Genomic DNA, 21,038 nt, shown 5'->3' on the forward strand with positions numbered 1-21,038 from the left:
GAAATCGAGGACCAAAGAGGTTGAATGCCTCAGTCAAGGTCACGCAACATTCTGAACCCAGCCGGTTCACTCCTGGCTCCTTGGTTCAGAATCTACAATAACCAGAGGTGTCTCCCACCTTCCAGCCCTCACACCTGAACCTTTAGGCTCCTGGAGGGCTGGGCTCCAGTTCTGAGCTGTCCAACTGTGCCAATCACCCTAGGAAGGAATAGGGAGCTAGGGTGGCAGGAGGCAACAGCAGCCACATTTCCTGGTGACTAAGTCGATAAAGGCTGGGGCTTCGTGGAGGCAGGGGGCTGGCCTTATTGACCTTCAGCCAAACCCCTTCTAGTGGACCCCACCCAGTCACTTGGCCTTGGACAATCTGGTTACTGGGCAGCCACAAGGTGGCGCTGGTCCCTGCGCTGCTGGTCAGTAAGCGCTGCGGCTACATCTCACTAACCCTTGACTCCTCTCTTCCCACCTCCAGACCGTGGGCTGCCTTGGCCTCGCCCCTCCTCCTCCCGGGACCCTGATGAAGGAATTGCCCTCAGCCTTTCTTCTCTTCTGCACAGAACTCCTCTGTGCTCATGGCCTCATGACTCTCCAGCCCCCCCATCTCTTAAGCTCTAGACCCCAGATACCCAAAGGCCTCCTGGAGGCCTGCCCTGGGCGTCCCTGAAGTTGCCAGAGGCCCCAGGGCCCGACTGGAACTTATCGTCTCCACCACCTCCCCCGAAGTAGCACAACCATCCATCGGGTCCCCTGCGGCTTGTCCACAAAGTGTCCTAGCTGCCTCCCTCTTCTCACCTCCCCCATCCAATGGATGAGTCACCTCCCATGCATCTCTCATAACTGTCCCCTGCTCTCCATTCCCAAGCCACTGCCCAGCTCAAACAGAGATACCTCTCCCCTGAACCTGCAGCAGCCTCTCCCCTCGCCTCCTGCCTCCTGTCGGGTCCCTTAAATCCATTCCCCCCAACCAGAGCCAGGGCAAGTGTTCTCAACTAAAATACTTACGGGAACATTCTACTTAAAGTCATTCCACAGAGTGGTTATTTATTCCAGAGTCCTCCTGGGTCAGGTTCCTTACTGAGGACTAAGAAGAGGAGGAGTGGTGTCGTGCGGAGAATGATGTACAGACCCACACTTGAGTGCAGGGACAAGGGCTCCGAGAAAGGAAGGAAGAGTGGGCCCCAGCCTATCCAGGTGCAGGACAGAAGTGGGGTCAGGGAAGGCTTCCTGGAGGAGGAGATGCCTGCGTTGAGTCCTAGAGGACAAGCAGAGCAGACAGGAAAGGATGTGCAGGCAGAGGGAACTGCATGGGCAAAGGCTCAGAGGAAAGAAAGAATGTGTGTCTGCTGGATGATCCAACAGCAAGGAGGCTGCTGTGGCCAGACAACAGGCAACAAGGCTGGAGACAGCCAGGGCCCTGAGGAGCTGGGCTTGATCCCGAGGACAGTGGGAGCCCTGAGAGGGACTTGAGCAGGAAAAGGTGAAGGTCAGGTTCAGTTTCAGGCTGATCGTGCTGGCTGCTGAGTAAAGCTCTCACTGGAGAGGGAGAATCTGAGAGACAGAAACCGGGTCTCAGTGAGGGCCCCGTAGTCTCAGCGGTCCCTGGACAGCAGAGGAGAGGCTGGGCTGGGGCAGGTCAACCTTGACTGGGTCTGATCTTCCACCAAGCACTGGGGCCTCCAAGGATCCTCCATCCTCAGGAGTCCCCACACCCTGGCACCAGGCCATGCTCACCTCAACCCACTCCTATATGAGCCCTTTTCCTCTGCCTCACCCTTCCCAGAACTGCTGTCCCCCTAGAGGTTTCAAAGATATCGGAAGGGGGAGGGGACTCCAAGGCTGTGTCTCCCCCACCCAATTGGGGCTGGAGGCATCATCTACTGCTCACATCCCCTATGACTTCTCCTCAACTCAGAGCCCCTGCTCTGCCTCCTCTCCCCTCCTGGAGGCCCCCTCCCCTGCCAGGCTGATGTTGGGGGGTGAACCTTGATGCTGGGGTCGGCCCAGCCAAAGCCCAGGGCCCGCTCCCCAGACTGAAGGCTAGTGACTCAGCCCTGGGTGCCTGGGTGGTCGTGGCTGCCCCAGTGAAGATAAAGACAGATGGGCACAAAGTGAGGAGAGGAACGGGTGTGGACTTTATGACAGTTCCGTCCCTTTAACAACTATTTGCTTAGTGGAGAGTAGAGCCAATGGCCTGGAAAGAGTGCCAGGCCCTCTTCCACTCCTCTGAACCCCTTCTTAGGTGAGGCCCCCTCCCCTTGACTGAGACGCCCCCCCTCTCCGGGGGCCTCAACCTCACTCTCACCCTTTCATCTCTCTTGGAGACAAATTATGATTCAGGCCAGGACCCCGGACCCTCCTCTCTCTCTCCCTCTCCCTCTCCCAGAACGTGAGACTCCAGAGATGGGAAAAGACTGTTCTCTGTGTCCCTTGAGACAAATCAGAGGGACAGACAGATTCTGCAGTGATTGGCGACCAGGTCAGCTCTGAGGAAGAAATTTCTCAAGGTTGGGCCCTGGGCCCCCCAAATGGTAGCAGAAGGAGACAAACAGCTGGGGCCGGTGTGGGCGGTATCTCCGTTGCAGCCTGAAAGGCCCCAGATTTCACTGCACTCAGCAGCAAATAATCAGAGGCTTTAAGATGGCAGGAGACACAATGAGAAGAGGAAGGCGGCAGGGCTGGGGACTGCAATAGGCTGGGAGACTGGGGCAGCAAGAAGAGTGAGGCGAAGGCTTCCAGGAAGCCTCACCCAGGCAGCCCTCCACGATTCTCTCCCTCCAGCCCTGAAGCCCCCTTGCAGCCCTCAGGGTTCATAGTGGGACCATCCCTCAGACATCACACTGTCCCATCTTATCACCACACAGAAGCGTAGACTGAGGCCCAGAGAGAGTGCATGAGATTGTGATTGCAGCCATGTTGTCCCAGCTCCCGGCCCAGGGTTCTTCTCGTGGACAGACCCATCCCTGAGGGAGGCTACCAAGACCCAGACACCTTTTCTGAAAACTGGATCCTCCTTAGTGCTGGGGATCTACAGAGCAGGCCTCCTAGCAGCCCTCTGGCTGGGCCGTGGCAGAGAAGGGAAATGGGCTGGTAGAGATGGAAAAGGTACAGGGAAGGACTTTGCAGGGGAGGAAAGAGCACGAGCCTAAGCAGGGAATCTAAAACACACTGGAGGGTGAAACGGCATCCGTGAGCCCACGGAGGGGTACGGGGCAGTGGCAGGAGAGGCTGGGTAGCTAATGGGGCCTCCCCACACCACCCTGGGCCCTTATCTGTCTTTATGATCCACCTCTACTTCACACCTGCTGCCGGCCCTCCAGGGCTGCCTGGAGGAGTGCCCCCTCCACTGGGCATGGCCAGAGCTCAGGCTCTACCTCAGCCCGGGGCTGCTGCCTGGTCTCCTGATGGGGCCAGAGCCACAGAGGTCACCTCTGGAAGGACCCTGGTAGGGAAGTAATTTTCTCAACGTCACCCAATGAGTACATGTGTTGGGACTTGGGAGTGGAGGGCAGTCAGCAATCATTAAGCTCCTACTGTGTGCTGGCATGGGGCTAAGCCCTGGGCAGCTATGACCTCATTAAGCTAATAGACATGGCCCACTGTTAGCTCCACTCCATAGATAAGAGAACAGGTTTGGAAGGGGATACAGTGGGGCAGGGATGGGGCCGGGCTGGAATCCAGGCCTGTTTGACTGCCATTCAAGTGCTCTTGCCTCTTCCACAAACCTCAGTCTCAGCCTGAGCCGAGAAGGTGGGCTCAGCACCAACACACGGTGGGTGTGCGGGTGGGCAGAGCACAGATTTCAGAAGAGAGGCTGGCCTGAACCTTCACCCCCAATGCTTGCTGGTGGGACGTCCCACTGCCTCACCCCTCCTGCCCCCTCACCTGCCTCACCTCCTCGGCCTCCTGGGATTTCTGAGCCCAATCTCCCAGCAGGCCTCCCCATTTCCACTCAACTCTGGGCTAACTGCATTGGAACATTCACTTTTAATTGCTTTTTTTTGGGTACCTTTTCCAAAGGCTTTACTGAATCCGAGGTGGCTGGGGGCGGGGATACTGAAAGGGCTGCTGACGCAGAAGATCTGAGCCCCCTCAAAGATGCCTGGACCGCAGGCGGCACCCCCCCCCCCAACCTCCAGCCCGTCCCCAGCTCACAGTAGAAAGCCTACGGGGAGCATCACAGGCTCAGGAGCAGAGCAAACCCTGAAGGATGCTCACCTCTTGCCTCCTGAGCCCACGATCCTGCATCCCTCTCCCAAAAGAGCCTTCCCAGGCTGCTTTGACGAAATTTCCTGGATCGGGCAAACTCATATTAAGCAAAGTTCTTGAGGATTAGGGGCTAATTAGGGAAGGCTCAGAAGGAACATTCTAGCATTTTTTTCCCTTAAGTTTCCAAAGACCTCCCAGCCCTATCCTGCTGTCTTATAGATGGGACACTAGAGGCCAGAGAGGGGCATGGCTGGCTTGGTTCACACTGTCCTCAAGGGGAGGAGTTGTCAGGAGATGCTGAAGGGGACAGTATCACCCACCACCCACCCCATGAGGGAATCGAATGGGAGAACAGGAGGTGGGAAGGCTCAGAGCTGTTGGAGGGGAGCCAGCCCCTTCCATGGGGAAGCGCCAGAGGAGAGAATTAGCGTCAAGGAATCCAGGGTTCCGAGTGCCAGGAGGGGCCTCAGGACCACCAGCATCCCCAGCATCAGGACCTCTGGCAATCTTTCCATGGCCTCTGTGAAAGGTGAGTATCTTGCCAGCCTCAGCTACTACCTGAAAAAGCCACATCCCTGACTGCTTGGCCTGTTGGAGTGGAGAGCTGCCTTCTGGTAACACCCCCGCTAGTGTCTACTCAGCCCTCAGCTCCTGACCCTGTGCTCTCTGGGCCCACAATGGCCCTGCGGTGCTTAGAAGGCAGTGCCCATGTCCTCCATGGCCTGCCCTCCTCTGGACCAGCACCCCTGCCCGTCAGCACTTTCTCATCGGACAAGCTCCACTTCCCTTCACTGTCCCCTAGACAGCCAGGAGCCAGGAGACCGTGTCCCAGACCTGGCTCTGCCTCACACCAGGTATGTGGCATTGGACACGTCTCACGATGTTTGCCCATCTGGAAAACAGGGAGGCTGAATTCAGTGAGCTCAGAGGTATCAAGGGACCATAGGGTGCTGAGCCCATGTTCCTAAAGTCTGTGATTCCAATGTTCTATCATAATGAAAATAAAAACAGACATTTAGCATTCATTATGCATACAGTTTTAAGTGCATTACATGTGTTAAACTCATTTAATCATCACAAGGATCCTCCCATAATAGTACTATGAGGTAAGTACTATTATTACTGCCATTTTACAAGCAAGAAAATCAGGACACAGGGAGGCGGAGTACCTTGCCCTAGGTAGTAAATGGGAGCTGGGATTTGAACCCAAGCGGTTGGGCTCCAGAACCCACAGCGGGACGCTGCTTCTGATCTCCCTACCCTCAGAGTTGACACCATGTGGGGCCAGCATTCTGTGATTCCGAATTCTGTGATTCTGTGAGGACCTGCCAGGCGGTTCTCGTAGCCTGCTGGGGTTCTAACTGATAAACTGTAGCCCCGATCTTCTGAGACTTGCTCTGAGGAGGCTACAGCGATTTAGCACAGCTCTCCAGGAGAAAGCCTACCACTTGGTGCTTTCCCTGTGCCATCCACTCCCCCAACACAACACAAGAGAAGACAGTGGACCCGGCCACTGGAACCCCACCTGGCAGGGAGGCTGAGGTCAAGGTCAGATGGGGAGGGTCAGACCAGACCTTGTGGTCACCCTTGACTGTGTGAGAGGGCAATGGGTGGAGAACAGCTCACCGTACTTTCCCCTCCTGGGGCAGCTCATGGGGGGGCTCCTCACACACCAGCCGGGATTCCCCATCCAGCAGGTAGGTGTAGACAGTCTCCTAGGACAGAAGGCACTCATGAGATCCTGAGGAGAAGCCCTCCCAGCTGCCCAGTCCCAGCCTGACACGGGTCTGGATGACAAGGTCACGGGCATCTGTTTGTCTGTCTTTACTCCCCAGGTGATCCTAAGTGCGGTCAGGGTAGGAAGGCTCCCTTATGACCTCAGCACCTCACTCTCTCCTCTTGGAAGGGTTCTGGGCAGGCAGTGACCCATCACCCTGCCGGCTTTCCTTACCTATCACCCCACATCCAAGGCGCTGGGGAGGGTCTGAAGGGCTGAAGGTACAGACAAATCGCCCCAACCCCACAGCCCTGAGATGTCTGCCTGCCAAGTCTCCAGCCTCAGCAAACAATAACTGAGTGTCCACTCAGGGCCGTACTGCAGGAGAGGCTCGGAACACCCTGGAAGCTTCCCTCCTACCTCAGATACACAAACAACTCTACAAGAAATCACAAACTATGACCCAAGCCAGGAGGACTTCCTGGAGGGAGTGACTTTAAAGTTGTAACTGGAGTGGGAATTAGACACATTCAGGGAGTGGGTGAGGCACAGAAGAATGGCTTCTGGGCCGAGTAATAGGTATGTAAGTGTAAAGGGCCCAAAGCATTGACAGACCTGATGGTGGGGGCAGGGGGCACTGGAGGTGGGCTTGGGGTCAGCCCAGTGCTGAGCTGGAAGGGAGCTGGGGGAGGGTGTTAGGGGGAGGGGCTGCTGCTGGGGAGGGAGGGGCTGGTGAGCCCTGTGAGACAGGAGCTGATTTGTATTTTGGAATGATCACTCCCCAGAGTGAGATCAAAGCTCTGGTCGAAGAATGTCAAGTCTGCAGCTTGTCAATCCACCCTCCCCAAGGGCCCAGAGCAGTCCTGCCTTCAGTTCCAGACCATGTCCTGGCAGAAGCACTTGCCCTCACTGACCCACAGGAGAAAAGCCACATTCCCTCCAAGCAGGACTGGCTACACTTAGGTACCCACAACCAACACACCTGCAGAGCGTCTCCACTGCCCGCATTGCAGGTGATAAGGGAGACCCAGAGGCTCAACAGAGCCTACACCCCATCGAGGGGGCACCCCTGTGCCCAGCTAAGTATGCTGAGAGGTGTTGTTTTCTCAGTGGGAGAATGGAGAGCTCTCCTCTCTGCTAACTGTATCAGGGAGGGCTTCTGGAGGAGGTGACATTGCAGCTAAATGTTAAAGGCCCACCCTCAGTAAGTGTGGAATCCTTCTCAGCAGAAGCAGTTGCCTTTCACCACTGTGACAGTCCACAATCTGGTCAGACACTCTTGTTGCCTGTGGCTGTCCCGAGCCAGCCCCTCACCCTCTCCCAACCCCCAGGAGATATCCCAGTCTCACTTCAAGAGAATCTGAGCCAAGCTTAGTGGTGGCGTGGGCCGGAAATGATAGGGCTTGAGGAGAGTGAGAAGGGCAGACACAGGAAGACCTGGAGCCCCTCTGTCCTCCTGGGTGAGGGTCTAGCTGAGGAGCTCAGGGATGAAGAAATCAGTGGGAAGGAAGCCACCCAAGCCTCATCTGTCTCCAGCCTCCTTCTTCTTTAAGCAGCCTGGGAGGGGCCTGAAGGATTTGGCCTCCCAAAGAGGTTAAGACACTACCCAGCACCCAGGGTCACACAGAGAGTCCTGCCCTGGCAGAGAGAGCGGTGGGCAACCTGAGGGTGGGGAGGCAGGAGGGAGCCTCCCACTCTCTCCCTCACAGCCCTCTGGGTTAAAATTAGCTGAGTTTATTGCAGAGAAGGAGGGAACCATTTCAGACACATCAGCACCATCTGCATTTGCGGCTGCCTGCCACAATGGGTGCTGATGAGGGAGCCAGGTGCCAGCAACTCCCCTCCCTGGGGGTTGGGGGGGGGTAGGGAGACCCCTCCCCCATCTCCTCCCCCCTCCCTAGGGGTAGAGCAGACCTCCTATCTCCCCACCCCTTTTTGGAGGGCTGAGCCCTTCCATGCAATCAAGGCAGCAGGGCTCTGCAAAGTCAGGGCTTCCCCAGCTCGTACAGGTCTCCGGGGAGGGCCGAGGCAGACATTTCCCACTGTCCCAGGAACCCAGTCACCTGGACCACAGCTGTCTTCCCAACCCCCAGCTTTGGGGATACGATTAATCCAGTACAGGGCGTCTGTGCTGGCACAACCACCAGGCATCCTGCCTGTGAAGACTAGGCCAGTCACATCCTCCTCCCCACTCCCAGCGCAGCCTCGCGGACGCTGACCTGCCATCCTCCCCACCTCCTCTTTTCCAGATGTTTCTCCACCCCAGGCCAGATGTTGCCTCAGTCCCATCTCTGGGAGGATTTATTTTGGGAGCCAACATACCACCCACTTCCTACCAATTTCACAATCAATAAAGCTCACTCATTAGCCCTCCTCCTGGGCTCTGAACTTCCAGGAGGTTTTGAAAAGGCAGAGCTGAGGAAAGGGGATGGGGGTGCTTAGGTGCCAAGCCCCATTTGTTCCTGTCATGCTGTGTGACCTTGGGGGAAGTGCCCTCCCTCTCTGGGCCTCGGGTGGTTCATCCATCCAGCAGATTCAGATACAATGGGCTCTGCTGGTGGCTGATGTCTAGAGTAGGGGAGGGGACATTCTAGGCTATGAGGACTCAGTTTAGGCATCTCCTCCTCTATGAAGTCTTCCATGTGCCTTAGGGTAAGTCAGAGCCTCCCTCCCTGGACTGACAGTCCCTGCTTCCCTCTATCTGGCACAGCTGAGACACTTCTGCTTTGGGTCTTGAGGGCCAGTTTATCCATGCTACTGCCTAAGGGATGGACAGTGGCCACTGGAGCCAGGTTGGGGAGTGGCCTGGGGCAGTTGAAGAGGGTCACAGTCTCCCCCAGTCTGCAACCTCATCTGTGGTGTTGGGATGGGTCAGAGAGAAGCTTAAAGGTTTCTAGAAGACACCTTGTCCAGCCTCCTGACTCCAGACAGGACACTTTAACTTGGCACAGATCCATTCATCTAGGCTGAGCCCCATTTCAGCACCTCCCAGACCTGGCATCAAGGAAGTTCTGCATGTCTACTTTCAATCCTTCCTGCTGTACATATTCCAAAGCCCACCTGACTCCACTATGTCCTAGCTATTATCCTAGGTGAATCCATTCCATTATCTGAGACATGATCTTTCCAATTAAGCTCTAAAGCTCCTTCTGTCCCAGACATTCCAGGATTCCTATATAAGTTCATTTTGGGGGCTTAGCTTCAGTCCTCCTCCTCCAGGAAGCCCTCTCAGAACACTCACCCAAACCCTTCACGGGGGGAGGGGGGCCCTGCTTCTTCTTTCCTTCTCAACCCTGTAGGTACAGCAAGGAGTTGGACAAAGGTTTAGGGGGGCAGGGGAAGCGTGGGACAAGGTACCTACCACTCTGGGCAGCACAGCTGACAGGGCCTCTTTGACAGCCCATTGCAAGCCTGCAATGTCGATGACGGAGCCCAGGCTCAGCAAAGCATCCTGAAAGAGAGGAAAGGGCAGTGAGGGCCTTTTTCAGGCAGGCCAGGGCATCCCCCCTACCCAGGTGGCTGGGAACACAAATTCCCAGCTTAAACCAGAGCCCAAGGCTCGCAGACACTTGAATCCCAGGATCTTAGGATCTCAGACTCCAACCAGTCTTAAGGCCCTAGAATGTCCAAGTCCCCTCATCTTACAGATGGGGAGACCGGGGCTCAGAGAAGGGCCAGGGACTTAGCAAAGAACTCACAGTGAGTCAAGAGGTCAAGTCTAGACTAGACCCCAGGTCTCTTGTCCTTCAGACAAGGACAACTCAGGAAAGCAGGGAAAGTACAAGCTTCCACATTAATACAAAGCAAAACGAGCAAACAAAAAACCCCACATTTGAATCCTAGCTCCACTATTTATTAGCAGTGGGCATCTTGGTCAAGTCACTGAGCCTCAGTCTTCTATCTGTAAATTGGAGGCAACTGAGGCTATCTCCCCGTACAGGCTCATGTGAAGATAAAATGAAACTGAGTCCTAGAAGTGCCTCACAGGGTGCCCACACACATAGGTGCTCAGCTAAACATTTGCTGAATCTGAGTCCCACTCAGTTTCCTGAGGAGGGAGGTGGTTCACACAGTCTCGTTTGTCAGCCTAGTGAGGGGCTGGGAGTAGCAAGAATCCAAGGGGTGCATGAACCCACAAGATGCGAGAAACACGGGCCAGCCCCTGGCAAGATAGGAGGAGAAGGAGAGATCAGCCTTGACTGCCTCACAGCCTTCCCGTCCCAGGAACAGTCCCCGTCCTTGGAGAGCCGGAACAGAGACAAGAAAGGTCCCTGCTTCTCGCTCTATTAACTTGGCCAGAACCATGGGGATCAAAGAGAAAGGTAATGGAACAGAGGATCCAGGGCCAAGGCAGAATTGTGACTCATACCATCCACTCAGCTATGCCTTCCCCACTAGCCCCTGGAAGTTCTTTCTGATGGCTTCCTTGTGGATGGCTGAGTTCATAAAGCAAAGCGATTAACTGTAGGATGCAGGACACATGGCGTGGCCCCATTCTTGTGAAAGTGATATGAGATTGAGGGTCTTAGTGGACCACAGGCTCAGCATGAGCCCGTAGTGTAAATGTGGCTGGTAATACATTAAAATGCTGAAACTGTCGGCCGTATTAATAAAGATCCACTAACCTAAATAGAGAAGATGAGAGTTCCTCCACTGATTCAATCATCCCCAGTGCATTGTGTCCCAGGTAAGGACAAGATGAGACTCATTCAGAGGAGGTGACCCATGTAAGGAGGGAACTGGAAATCAAGTCCTGCATGTCACTAAGCTTGGAGAGTCTAGGGGTGCCTAGCCTGCAGCAGAGCAGAACCCAGGGGTCTCAGTATTTGACTCCAATATCTCAGGCTTTCCTGGGCAGGGCGACTGGACTCTGTGGTCCTGGAGACAGCCTGGAGACCCATAGGATTTCACAGGAGGCTGGCCTTGGCCCAGTGGGATGAAAGAACTTCTTCTAGGCAGAGCCACGCTGCACAGGCAGAGGCCACCAGGAGAGAGGAAGTGAGCTCCCCATACCTGGGGGTATGCAAAAATGGCTAGATGCCCATTTTTCAGAGTGGCTACAGAGGGGAGTCCTGCACTGGGGTCCAGATGAAGCCTAGGGTCCAAGCTTCAGCTCCAGATTTCACTTTGCATCTTCTTGGCTTCAATTTCCTCCCCTACCCCACCTCCCACTCCCACCCAGTCCTGTGTTGCAGGATGGGGGGCAGTAATGGGCTGTCTCCCCCAAATGCTCACTTGGCATTGCTTTCTCGAACCCCCAACTCCTCTTTTATCCCCTCACTGCTCAAGTGAAGATACATTTTGGTCATGAAGATGTGTCTCCATCCTAGGACATCAGAAGTTGCGCATTTCAAACAATACAATCCCCAAATTGGATCAATTCTCCTTTGACCCTTAGGCACTCCTCATCACAGTTCACACACCCTCAGCACCACACAGCCACAAACCTTCACGTCCTCTCAGAAATACCCCAGCCTGCCTTCAGACACCCTCCAGGTACATGTACAGGTTCACACAGGTGCAGCTACTTCCTTATGGAGCCACAAGGCCAGGACTCAGCAACACCTGCACGCACAGTATACACATGGGCTATTGTGGCCTTTCGAGGTCAATTCTGCAGACTAAAGCAGGGGGGAAGAGCTGATGCCCCAAATAATCCCCAACTAAAATCTGTCAACCCAGGCTCCTCAGACTGGGGTTCCCAGGGCTTGGCTCCAGAGGTGGTGCAGGTTTAGGTCTGTTCCTACCTGGAGACAGTGGGGATGGACAAGCTAAGCCCTGAGGGGCCCTGCCCTCCAGTGGAGTTTATGTGTATAGTGTGGAAGTTGGAGAAGAGGGGCCAAGGTGATGGAGTAAGCTCTCATGTAGGGGGAGACATTTCTCAAAGCCATAGACTTGGGACAGCTAAGTGTCCCCACTTGACAGATGAAGAAACTGAGGCTCAAAAAGAAGCAATGCCCCATCTGTGGTCAGCCAGCCAGTCAGGGCAGAGCCAGGTCCAGAACCCACGACTCTGGATCTCCGGCCTCTCTCTTGCTTCTGCTCTGCACCGACCCCCAGCTCCCTCCTCAGGGGGCTTAGAGAGAATAGTTTGTCCTTTGTTCTGATTGGTGGCTCCTCGACCTGCCCTTTACTTGGATTGGGGAATGCCCTGAACTGTCCTTTACTGGAATTGGTGGGTGCCTGTCTGGCCTTTGCTTGGATTGGTCAGTTTTCTGTGACTCCTCAGGCAGAGGGCAGGATAATGGCAGTGAGGGGGGGAATGGGAAAGGAAACTTTGGGAGAGTTGGGGCAGCAGCGGGGAGGGGTCCTGAGTGGGCTGGATGCAGACATGGCCCATGAAGCCCGGAGCTCTCTGCCTGGCATCCTTCTGTCCACCCACCTCCTGGCCCTGCCCTGCCTGCCCCAGGATGGGGGGTGTTGAGTGCAGGAACCACAGCTGGGAAAGGCCACTTCATACCTGGCCTTTAAGACTCGCTCACATGCCAACTTCTCCTTGAATCTTCTCTGATCTCAAAGCAACTTCACCTCCTGCATCAACTCAGGGAGGAAATAGCTCAAATTCCAAAGTCCAAGGGGGGGCTCAGAGGACAGAGTGGCTGCCCCAGTGAAAGGAGAATCAATGGGGAGCAGCTGAGAATGGGAAGTAGGGAAATTCCCAATTTGGAGGCCCAGGTGGGGACTAACAAGGCTCAAGTCAGAGGTTAAAACCCCAGAAATCTTAAAAGATGAGGAAAGGAAAAGTACAAACAGAGCCATACCTGTTCTCACGAACGTCTACACATGTCATACATATACATACTGCCATGCACACACCCTCACACAAACACGCACACACACGGATAAAAACGCAACCCTATATACAATGCACACATAAATATGCACTTAGGCGTGTACACACACGCACATGCAAACACACTCACACACACACAGGCCGGCTCAGGGTGAGGCGAAAGAGGTCACGTTTCCTGCTTTTGCAGCTTTCCTGAACAGCCATCAGTATAAATATCAGCAAAACAACCAGCAATCCCAGACTCCAGAGGAGAATCTTTGGTGTGTAGAAAAGCGCAGCGATTTCCAGTCGTGTCCTGGACTGGCTGTGGAAGCTCTGTGTGGCCTTGGTAGGCCCTTTCCTCTTCTGAGCCTCAGGTTCCTCATTATTAAAAATGGGTCCTTCCAGCTTGCCACATATAGTTCTATGATTTTGTGTTTTAGTTCAGTGAGGATGGGTGGATGGATATGTGAATGAATGGATGGATGGATGGATGGATGGATGGATGGATGGATGGATGGACGGATGGATGGGTGGATGGATGGATGGGTGGATGGAGCCTTTCTACTTTCCCCAGCTCCCTACCTGCAGCTGTATTGTTGGAGGTAGGTCCACGCAGCACTACAGACAGTGCCACTCCCACACACTAATCTTTCACCTCAGATACCAAGAAAGGGGAGCCTGTTCTGAGTGAGGGCTCCTCTGGAGCCAGCGTTGGGGCTGGATCAGCCTTTCTGCACTCATTTGGACAGGGGAGAGGGTCTGGACAAAATTACTTCTAACTCCTTAATGGATTATATGAAGCCAGAGACCTTGGCCTTATCCCTTCTGGAGCCACTAGCACAGGCACGGATGGCCTTCTTGAAGGTCAGTGTCACTGTCACAAGCTAGTTTCCTGCCTTGTCTCCATGAGTCTCTATGTCTTTCCCCACCTCCACTGACCCTTCTGTTGCTCTCCCCGCTGCCTGGAACCTAGAGCCCGCCCCTCGCTCTCTGGAGGGAAGCCTCCTAGTGCCCCCACGGCAGCCTAGAAGAAGGTAGTAACATCAAACCCAACACTCAGGGGCCTCCTAAGACAAGCTGTGTTACCGGGACTGGCCATACATACTGACTTACCCAGCTCTGCCTGTGCTAGGTCCTGTGTGGCCTGGGGTTGCGGGCGCCCTCCCTCTCTGGGCTTTGGTGCCCTTTTCTCTAAAGGGGGGACCTTCAAGATCCCCCAGGACTTTGGAGTCCCTCTCCCTCTCTATTCCTCCTTCCTTCCCCCTGGGGCTGTCTCTCTCTCAGGCTCTGTCTCCCTGATCTCTCCGAGTGTGTCGTCTCTCTCCTCTTCTCCATGCTTCCCTCAGTTGACGCCCATCTCTGTCACAGGCTGCTCTCCTGTCTCGTCTCCAAGAATCTCAACGCCTTTTCCCACCTCCAAATCCTCTCTCCTCTCAGATGGCTTCTGCCCTCTCTCTCCTGTATGGTTCTGCCCCTCCCCCCAACTCCTGGCTCTCCTGCCCACTCCTCCCCCAAACCTCTAAGTGGTTACCTTGAAAACTTGGGGAGAAAGCCCCTGACCCAAGATAGGCACCCACAGGACAAGGGAACCCAGGAAAGTGGCCATGATGAGAGAAACCACGGGTGCCAGGGCAGATGCCATCTATTCTTCTGCTTCCTGCCTCCCATTCTGGTGGGCATTATACACAGTCTCTTCTCTTCCCAGAGAACAGGGCCTTCAAGGGCAAAGGCACACATCTGTCTCTGAGCCCAGCACGTGCCTGGCACTTGTAAGCCCATCTGCTCCGCCGGGGTGACTGGCAGAGCTCCCCCAAAGGAGGCCTCCTGGAGGCTCAGGCCAGAGAAGCCCCTGTGGGCTGGGCGTCAGACCCCAGCCGAGCCCGAGCACCCCAAGCTTACTCTGTGACTCTCACCGTCCTTACAGCGTGTCTGGCCCTATAGAATCAGGAGACAGCCAGGAAGCAGGAGAGGCAGCCCCATCTCCTCCCTCCCCTCCTGCCGGCCCAGACCTGCCACCCGCCCAGGAGCTGCCTCTAACAGACACTGGTGCCTTAAATACGCCACGAGCCGCCCAGGAGTGCTAAGGTCTTGCAGCCCCAGACCCCCCCTCAAAAAGGCTGAGCTGGACCAGGGGCAGGAAAATAGAGGAAAGAGGCTTGGTGACCCTTGGGAGACCTGATCTGAGGAAGCGACAGGAGAGAGACCCAGGCCACAGCTGGACAAGCTCACATGTCAGGGCCCTGCTTGAGTGGGGTATCAGGCTTTGGGGGAGAAAAGGCACCTTTCTCAAGCACCTACTGTGTGCTAGAGGCGTCCATCAGTGGTTCTCAAACTTGACTGTGCACCAGAATCCCCTGGAGGGCTTGTTAATATGCAGCTTGCTGGCCCTACCCCCAGAGTTTCTGATACAGTAGGTCTTGGATGAGGCCAAGAATTTGCATTTCCAACACATCCATAGATGCTGCTGCTGCTGCTGCTGCTGCCCCAGGGACCACACTTTGAGACCCAGCGACACACACTCTCTCTCATCCTCCTACCAACCCTGGGAGGCACCTGTGCTGACCACACCGTTTTAGAGCTGAGGAGACTAATCAAAGGGGCGGGGCCTTGCTCAGGTGAGAATGACCCAGCTTCTGGCAGCAGGTCCGTGCCACTTCCCTCGCACGAGGGGGCTCCTCAGAGAAGGTCCCCAGAGAAGGCAGAGGCAGGCGTCCTGGAAGGAGCGAGGGGGGACAGTGGGGTGACACGGGGCCGGGGTGTGTGGAAGGGGCTTCTTGGAGCTCAGGGGCCCAGCCCTCAAGGAAGGACCTGCCCTTCCCCCTTCCTCCTACCTCTCCTTCTCTTCCTCTCCTCCCTCCTCTGGGTCCCCCCTTTCCCCTCCCCCACCCCTCGCAGACTCTGGCTTCAGTTGTTACTCCAACAGGGCCGCGTCCCCAGCCTCCGAGCCACACTGGAGACACGTGCACTGTAGAATACACCTGAGCCCGGTCCTGGCGCTCCCCCACCCCGTCCCCCGACCTCCCCGATGAGCTCGGCCCCATCCTGTGGGCTCCTTCCCTCCAACATTTACACACAGCTCCTCCCGGGACCCTCACCATTTCTAACCAGTCTCAGCTTTTACTCTAGCTCCTGCCTCTTCCAAAATGCCCTCCCAATTGTCCCAGGCCCCCCTGGATTCCTCAAGGGCTAGGTTTGGGGTTGGATGAAGGAGAAGGGGAAGGAATTGGGGAGGGAAGGCAGGAATTGTATGAACAGTCAGCTCTCCGAGGACCTGACTCGCTGGGCCCCCTCGGTCCCTAGCACAGGGTCTGGGGTAAGGGAACAGCAGAGTGGGAAGAGGGAGGAAGGGCAGAGCCCAGTGTGCGAGGGGGAAGATGGTCTCGGGGGGAGTCCAGGACAGGCTCAGGGCTTCTCCCCTAGCTCCCCACGTCCCGCTGCCTCATCCACAAGGCAGAGCCAATAGCTGCCTCCACTCCCATGGCCCACATTCTTCTCGATGCCACAGTCTTCCTCTCCAGCACATCAGTAGCATCCCCTCATCACTGCTGTCCCAAATACCTGATGCCTCTCCTGCCCTTGATTCCTGGGCCAAGGGCCCGTGTGGGCAGAGTTCGGCACAGCGGGCTGGCAGGTATAAGCTGGCTGTGAGTCAGTCATACCACAAAAGAGAAGCCTGGGCAGGAAGGAGGTGGGCTCCCCGACCCCAGTGGTGTGCAAACAAGGACAGGGGCCCTGCTAGGGAGTCTGTGCCATGAGAAAGGACTTGATGAGCCTGGCTGGCCTCCAGCTCTGGGTTCCATGACTCTTAATGTCTTCAAACCCTCCTCAGCCTCACCCGCTCCGTGGCCTTCAGTGTGGGCTGGGAGCTGGACAAAGCCAGGAGCCTCTGAGAGGCAGGCACAGTGGCCCAAGCTGGAGAGGAGGATGGAGCTGAGTGACCCAGTGGACTAGCGTCAGAAAAGAGTTAATGTCTCTCAGGAAATGATGGCTGAAGGAACAACTGGATACATGAATGAATGAATAAATGAGCCTCCCACCCAGGGGCTCGTACAGCCCTGTGCTCCCCATGATGGCATGGCATGCAGAGTTGCCACTACTGTCCATCTGGCTCCCCGATCAGATTGGGGGTTCTTAGAGGGCAGAGGTTGTGCCCTATTCCTCCTGGGGACCCCGGTATCATGCAGCCTGTCACAGGTGTCAGGAGGTGTTTGCTGAGCTATAAAATGATAGCTGGACTCCGAGTGCCCAGGGCTGTTGGGCTGTGAAGGGTATATGCCATTACTAAGCAGAGGGATGGACCCCATGACTCCCGGAGGTCCCCAGGCCAGGGAGACAGCTGCACCCTCTCAAAGTCTCCCAAGTCTGGCACAGTGACTGTCTTAGAGGAGCCTAAGGTATGGGGGTGCCTTGTGCTGAGAACTTTTGGCAACCTTTCCAAGGCATCTCTGCAGGCCAGGAGGCCCTTCTGCCTCAGGATCACCTCCCAGTGCAGGCTGGGTAGGGGACAGCACGTCAGGAAGGAGGGGCTCTTCCCTGAGAGAAGCACCATCTTTATCACCTTCTTTCATGAAGGCTCCTCCAGGCAGCCTTCCTGGGTGGGTCACTTGTCCTCTTCCCAGGCCTCCGGAGAATTCCCACAGGATCAGAGTCTACAGGGCCCCAGGCCTATGGAGCCAAATCCCCAGCTTGATGAGGGTAGACTAAGACCAGGAGATGCAGGAAAGGACTTGCCCAGGGTCTCACGTGGAGTCAGGAGGCCTTTGCCCCAGTCCAGAGGCCTCCGGGACACACTAGGCTCCCTCCCTGCTATGCACTGTTTGTCTTAGCGGCCCCTCCAGTTCCTTGCCTTGGCCAGCGGATGGGCTGAGCCCCTCTCAGGTGCAGGGTGGAACTGGGTGCCCTCCTCCAGGCCAGGGACAGGGCCTCGTGTCTCTCCCTCTGTGCCAGACACGGTACCCACAGTGGGAGGTAAATGCTGGATGGCACTGGCCTGGCCCAGGGTCAGTGTGGGCCTGCAGAGGGCAGGGAGGAAGGGCTAACCTGGGGAGGGGCTGCTGGGAGTGAAGGGCGGGCAGGTCTGGCAGAGCATCTCCTCCAGCACAAGACCGACAGCAGGAGACAGAGCGGCTGCCACTGCCATGGGGCTCTCCTGGCTCTGACCTGAGCTCTCTGTTTCCCTCCCAGCCTTCCTGGGTTCTCCATATCTGTCTCTCTTTCTCTCAGTCTGTTCTTCTCTGGTATGTGTCTCTCCCACAGCCTCACTGTGGGTCCCATGACTGTACTTGGCTCTGTCTTCAGGGCCTGGCCCATCCCAGCTGTTCCCCAAATCCAGGCATGGGGGGCAGGGGTTGGGAGGGAGGGTGAGTCTGAGAAAGAGACTGGGACAGAGATGAGGACCGATTCAGAGGCAGAGGGACAGACACAAGAGCCAGGAGGGGACCCTGGGGACAGGGCTGGGGAGGCCGGGCTGGCCAGGGTCTTCAAGCCTCCCCAGTCCCGAGGACAAAGCCAGAATTGGAGGGAGGAGCGGGGTCCACCCTTTCCCTCTGCACTGGCTCCTGGCCCCCCTTCCTTCTCCCTGCCCCTGCAGGAATGTGTGAGCACTTCAATTGTTCCTAAAAATAGTCCCACTGTATTGGGGGCTGGAATGAGAAATCTTCTGGGCAGGGTTCATCTCAGGCATGTCCCTGCCTCTGGGCTCCCAACCACTCTGTTCCCCAGAGCGGGGGGCCTTCCTGAGCCTCCCCCAACCCGTAGCTGCAGTGCTGTATTCCTCCCTTGCAGAAGCCTGCCATGGCTCCCAGGGCCCTGGGATAGGCTCTGAGCTCCTGGACCTGCTGGAGTTGTTTGTGAAGCACCTCAGACGAGGCCACTGCTGTTCCTGCTGACACCCTGGTCCAGGCTCCACGCTCTAGACTATTCCCAACTCTCCAGCCTTAAGCCCCCAACCCCTTCATCCCCCCACCTCCAGGCCTTGGCTCCTCCTTTTCCATTTCCTGCACCAGATGTCCTCTCTTCTCCCCTCCTGTCCTTCCAGGCAGGGGTTCCTAACCCCGGGGCCGCAGACCTGGTACTGGGCTGCAGCCTGTTAGGAACCCGGCCACACAGCAGGAGGTGAGTAGTGGGCTAGTGAGCAAAGCTTCAACTGCCGCGATGCACCCCATCACTCGCACTACCGCCTGAACCATCCTCCCCCCGCCCTCATCCGTGGAAGAATTGTCTCCCACGAAACCGAAACCGGTCCCTGGTGCCAAAAAGGTTGGGGACTGCTGCTTCCAGGCTCAGCCCAGGTCTGCCCCAGTGCCCCACCCCCGCTGTGCTACCCTGCTCCCTGGTCCTGTTCTCATCCCCACCTCCCCTCCACTGTTCCCCTTGGCAGATCAACAAGGGCTGAGCCTCCCCGCGCCACCGCTGCCCCGAGCAAAGCTCTGAGGTGCGGCCCTTCTCCAGGGAAGGGGACACTGGGGAGACACTGCAGGCTCTGGGGCCCCACGCCCTGCCCTGAACCCTGGACCTTACTGGCCCCTCCATCTCCCCACCCCAGCTTTGGTTTTCTCTTCTGCACCCCGGGCCTGGAATGTCTCTCCATTTCAGTCTCCAGGTGAAAGCCCATCTAGTCTCACCTCCTCTCTGCCTCCATTTTTCAGATGGGGGAACCGAGCCCCAGAGAGGGGCGTTGACGGGTCCACAAGTCCACAGGAAGCTGGCCGTGGGCCTCGGTCACACCGCATCATTACGCAGGGTCCCCTCGCTGGGGCTCCAGAGGCAGGGCTCCTCACACAACCCACCAGCCCACCACCCCGCCCGGGCAGACAGGCTGGCATCCAAAATCATTTGCCTTTGGAGGGCCCAGGAAGCCACAGAACAAACATCCGGAGTCTCTGGAACTTCTCCTACTCTCCTTCCTCATATCCTCATATCTCAAGGATCCGGGAGCAACCGAGTGCGTGTACACACACACACACAGCCCAGGGCCGGGTAAACATGTGAGCCCAGGAGATCTCACGTGACTGTTGTGCCTGTGAATCTGCGCAGGTCCTTTAGAGGCCCCCAAACCCTAAAGAGATGAGGATGTACCCCAGTCTCCCCAGACCTTGTATAAATTTTGTCTTGGAAATGAACATTAAAATCACATTTGTGTGACTTTTCTGATTGCAAAATTCTGAACACACTCATCACAACTGACTTCTTTTCCCACTTTGTAGGCCGCTCCTGCTTTGCTAGTGACCTAAGCACATGTGTGGCCTGCCCATTAGTTGTCCACGATGCATGTCCCTACAGGCCATCATGTAACCACAGCAGAATATGCCCCTTGGGTTATTAGAAGGATATCTGTGTGAAAGCATGTGGCTCTGGGACTCCGGGAGAATGTGTGTGAAAGTGTAAATGTGTGAGCACCCCTGAGGCACCATCTGTGCACAAGCCATCTGCACGTACGGCTGCCCGTGCATGTGTGATGTGGGTTGTCAGTGTCTGTGTGAGCCTGGGTGTGTGCGGCAAGTGTGTAGCTGTCTGTGGAACTGTGAGCGCACCAGTGGCTGGTTTTGTCTCCGAGCAAGTGAACGAGTTTATGGTTGAGTGTTGGCATCTGTGCCTGTGGGGGGTTTGATTCTCCTGCCCCGTGGACCCCACCACCTCCTCCATCACCTCTGCCAGACCTGGGCTCACATCCCTACCCTGCCACACACCACCTGTGTGGCACTGGACAAGCTTTTCACCTCCCTGGGCTCAGTTTCCTCACCTATAAAATGGTGCCTTCTCCCAGAGCCACTGGGAAGACTCAAGTGGAACCATGAGGTCCTGCCTAAGCTGTTCCCAGCTAGGGGCTAGGCCACCTCTGTGCAAGTTACAAAGAGGTGACCCCAACCCTCTGGGCAAATGCAGCCTGAGGGGCAAGGATTGGTGGGGGAGAATGAGCTGGGTTTTAGTGCCACCCTGCCTCTGTTGGAGCCCTGTGCAAGCAAGGTACAACCTGCGAGGTTAGAAGCTGTGGCCCTGCAGGTGACCAAGAAATACCAGCTCCCTTTCTTCCTGCCCTTGCTCCAGGTATGCTGCCTGGGACTAGAGGGTCTCTGACTCTGGACAGAGATGAGGCTCTGAGGATACCCGCCCCCTCCTAACTCCCCCTAGGGTTCTGTCCCCTTCACCCACCCTCTACCCCACCCTCTCCAAAGCCCAAGAGAAGGCCCTACGGAAGCCATAAGGGGGGACTGACCAGATCTGGGATGCAGAGACCAGCTATGCTGGCCAAAGGCTCAGAGACTACCCCCCACCCCACTCTCATTGTCAGACAGGGAGACTGAGGCATGGAAAAGGGCCAGGGACCCTCCAGGGTCACAAGTG

General features: G+C 56.3%; 1 protein-coding gene across 6 annotated transcripts in view; it reads right to left on the minus strand.

Annotated features, from left to right (window-relative positions):
* Positions 1–21,038, minus strand: part of PDE2A (phosphodiesterase 2A) — a 91,200-nt gene that overhangs the window by 21,908 nt on the left and 48,254 nt on the right. For all 6 annotated transcript variants that reach the window (XM_030836172.2, XM_060303642.1, XM_030836175.2 and 3 more), the window contains 2 exons: positions 9,282–9,371; positions 5,830–5,918 (listed from right to left, as the gene is read on the minus strand). In XM_030836172.2, the coding sequence (XP_030692032.1) occupies positions 5,830–5,918; positions 9,282–9,371 (179 nt within the window). The remainder of the gene's footprint in view (positions 1–5,829; positions 5,919–9,281; positions 9,372–21,038) is intronic.

Source organism: Globicephala melas, chromosome 8 (assembly GCF_963455315.2).
Source record: "Globicephala melas chromosome 8, mGloMel1.2, whole genome shotgun sequence".
In the NCBI taxonomy this organism is placed as follows: Eukaryota; Metazoa; Chordata; class Mammalia; order Artiodactyla; family Delphinidae; genus Globicephala; species Globicephala melas.